This window comes from Leishmania panamensis, assembly GCF_000755165.1.
Source record: "Leishmania panamensis strain MHOM/PA/94/PSC-1 chromosome 11 sequence".
Classification (NCBI taxonomy): Eukaryota; Euglenozoa; class Kinetoplastea; order Trypanosomatida; family Trypanosomatidae; genus Leishmania; species Leishmania panamensis.
Genome location: NC_025856.1, coordinates 254,456 through 256,553, shown reverse-complemented (window position 1 = coordinate 256,553; position 2,098 = coordinate 254,456). Strand labels below are relative to the sequence as shown.

At 61.0% G+C, this 2,098-nt stretch overlaps 1 protein-coding gene across 1 annotated transcript; it reads right to left on the bottom strand.

Annotated features, from left to right (window-relative positions):
* Positions 1-481: 481 nt before the first annotated feature.
* Positions 482-2,098, bottom strand: LPMP_110650 (aminopeptidase, putative; the record flags this gene model as incomplete). Its single annotated transcript, XM_010698612.1, has 1 exon — positions 482-2,098. One exon carries the CDS (start codon positions 2,096-2,098, stop codon positions 482-484), a length of 1,617 nt encoding a protein of 538 aa, XP_010696914.1.

The following is a 2,098-nucleotide window of genomic DNA, read 5'->3' as shown; positions in this document are numbered from 1 at the left end:
GACGTCCGTACGACCGACCCCCCCGGACGTAGGGTACGCGTCGTACACGACCCCCCCCCGGATGGGTAGCGTCGTCACGACCCCCCCCCCCCGGATGGGTGCGTCGTTCAGCCCCCCCCCCCCCGGATGGGTGCGTCGGTGTGTACCGCTCGACGCGATTGAGCGGTACAACAAACTTTACAGGAGAGACACACATTCTGGAAAAAAAAAAAGAAAAAAAAAAGCGTAAGCGCTAGACAGCCCCACACGCCACCCCTGCTCACGAACTATGAGAACGAGCTATACGAGCACAACTGCATTATGCATGGTGGAGCGTACGATCAAGGGCATGAGAGGCGCACGAGTGACGGGATGGCACACGCCGCTGAACCAAGGTCGAAGAGCCGGAACGTTCTCCCCTCCGCACGACAATCGCCTCTTTGTTTCGTTGCTCTTGTGCTCTCACACTACGCTACTCTGTTTCTCCCTGTCTGGCATCTCGCTAGTACTTGCGCAGGTACTCGGCCACGAGAGCCACACCGTAGCCAGTGGCACCAGCAGTGTTCGAGCTGGGGTAGGCCATATCAACGTGCACAAAAGGGCCCTTGAAGCGCTCGTGGAGATGTTTCTCTACAAAGTAGCCGCCGCAGCTCGAGCCGGCGCTCGACTGCGAGTTTGCGATGTTTCGCATATCTGCGCAAGGGCTTCGGTACACCTCCTCATGGTACTCGGGGCAGTAGAGCACTGGGTAGCACACGTCGCCGGACTGCAGGCCTGCATTTACCATGTCCTGTTCTGCCTTAGCATCGCTGACGTAGATGCCGGCGTGCTTCGAGCCCGTCGCCACACCCTGCGCACCCGTCAGCGTCGCCATGTTGATCACTTCATCCGGAACGAAGTCCTGCTCCCCCGTTGCGTAGTACACGCCGTCGCCCAGAACCATGCGGCCCTCTGCATCAGTGTTCATCACCTCCACTGACTTACCGGACTTCATGATCACCACATCGTCGTTGCGATATGACTTGGGACCGATCGCGTTTTCGGCTATGCATAGCGTCACACTGATGTTGGCGATGTGGTTGTAGTGACTCGTCTGCACCTTCATGCTGCGCACCACAGCGATGAAGGCACAGAACACACCAGCGGAGCCACCCATATCCGTCTTCATGTTCGTCATGTGCGCGGCTGGCTTCAGAGCAAGACCGCCGCAGTCGTACACGATACCCTTGCCAACCATCGCAATATTCTTGGCACAGGTAGCGGCGTGCGGGTTCCTGTAGCGCAGCGTCACGAGATGTGGAGGGTACTGAGCACACTTGCCGACTGCATAGATGCCACCGTAGCCCTTCTCGCGCAGCTCCTCGCCTTTGATTACGGTGATGTCCGCACCGAGCTCAGCGGCGTACGCCGCAGCGATCTCAGCGTACACGACAGTATCCAGCATGCACGGCGGCGTGTCTACCAGGCGCTGGCACAGCTGCACTGATGTGCAGATCGCCTCCAGCTCCGCGGCGCACACGGACTTCCCCTGCACGCTCTCGTTTGTGAACGCGACGCGTGACGACATCACAACGTTCACTGTTGTCGTCTGCTTCATATAGGCATTCGCCGCCTGCCCAGACTTCGCTGTGTATGAGTGCGGCACAGCGCGCGCTACAGCGTTCGCGATCGCCGCCTCTGCGCCAGCAGGGGCGCGCACGTACACGTCCAGCGTCTCACCCTCGTCGACGGTCCCGCAGGCGGCAACAACAGCCTCCGAGAGGCTGTCCGCGCGGTACGGGCAGTTTGTGCGCGACGCAGTTGCCGGCAGCGCAGTCACCGTCACCTCCATGTAGCCCTCGCGCCCCGCAACCACCGCAAGCGTCTTCACCGTCGCGCCATCCTTCACACGCCTCAGCGCCTCCGCGACAGCTGGGCAGTAGAACCGCAGGGACTCCACAGAGCTGTCCCTCAGCTGCCCCAGCGCGCCCACCAGCAGCACGTGCGCCGCAACACACGACACCTTCGAGATGTCCGTGAATGTCACGTTCGACTTGAACTTCACGCACGTTTGGACGTACGCCGACACCGCCGACTCCTCCACCGCCGACTCCGAGCGCAGGCGCTTCATCGCGGGCAT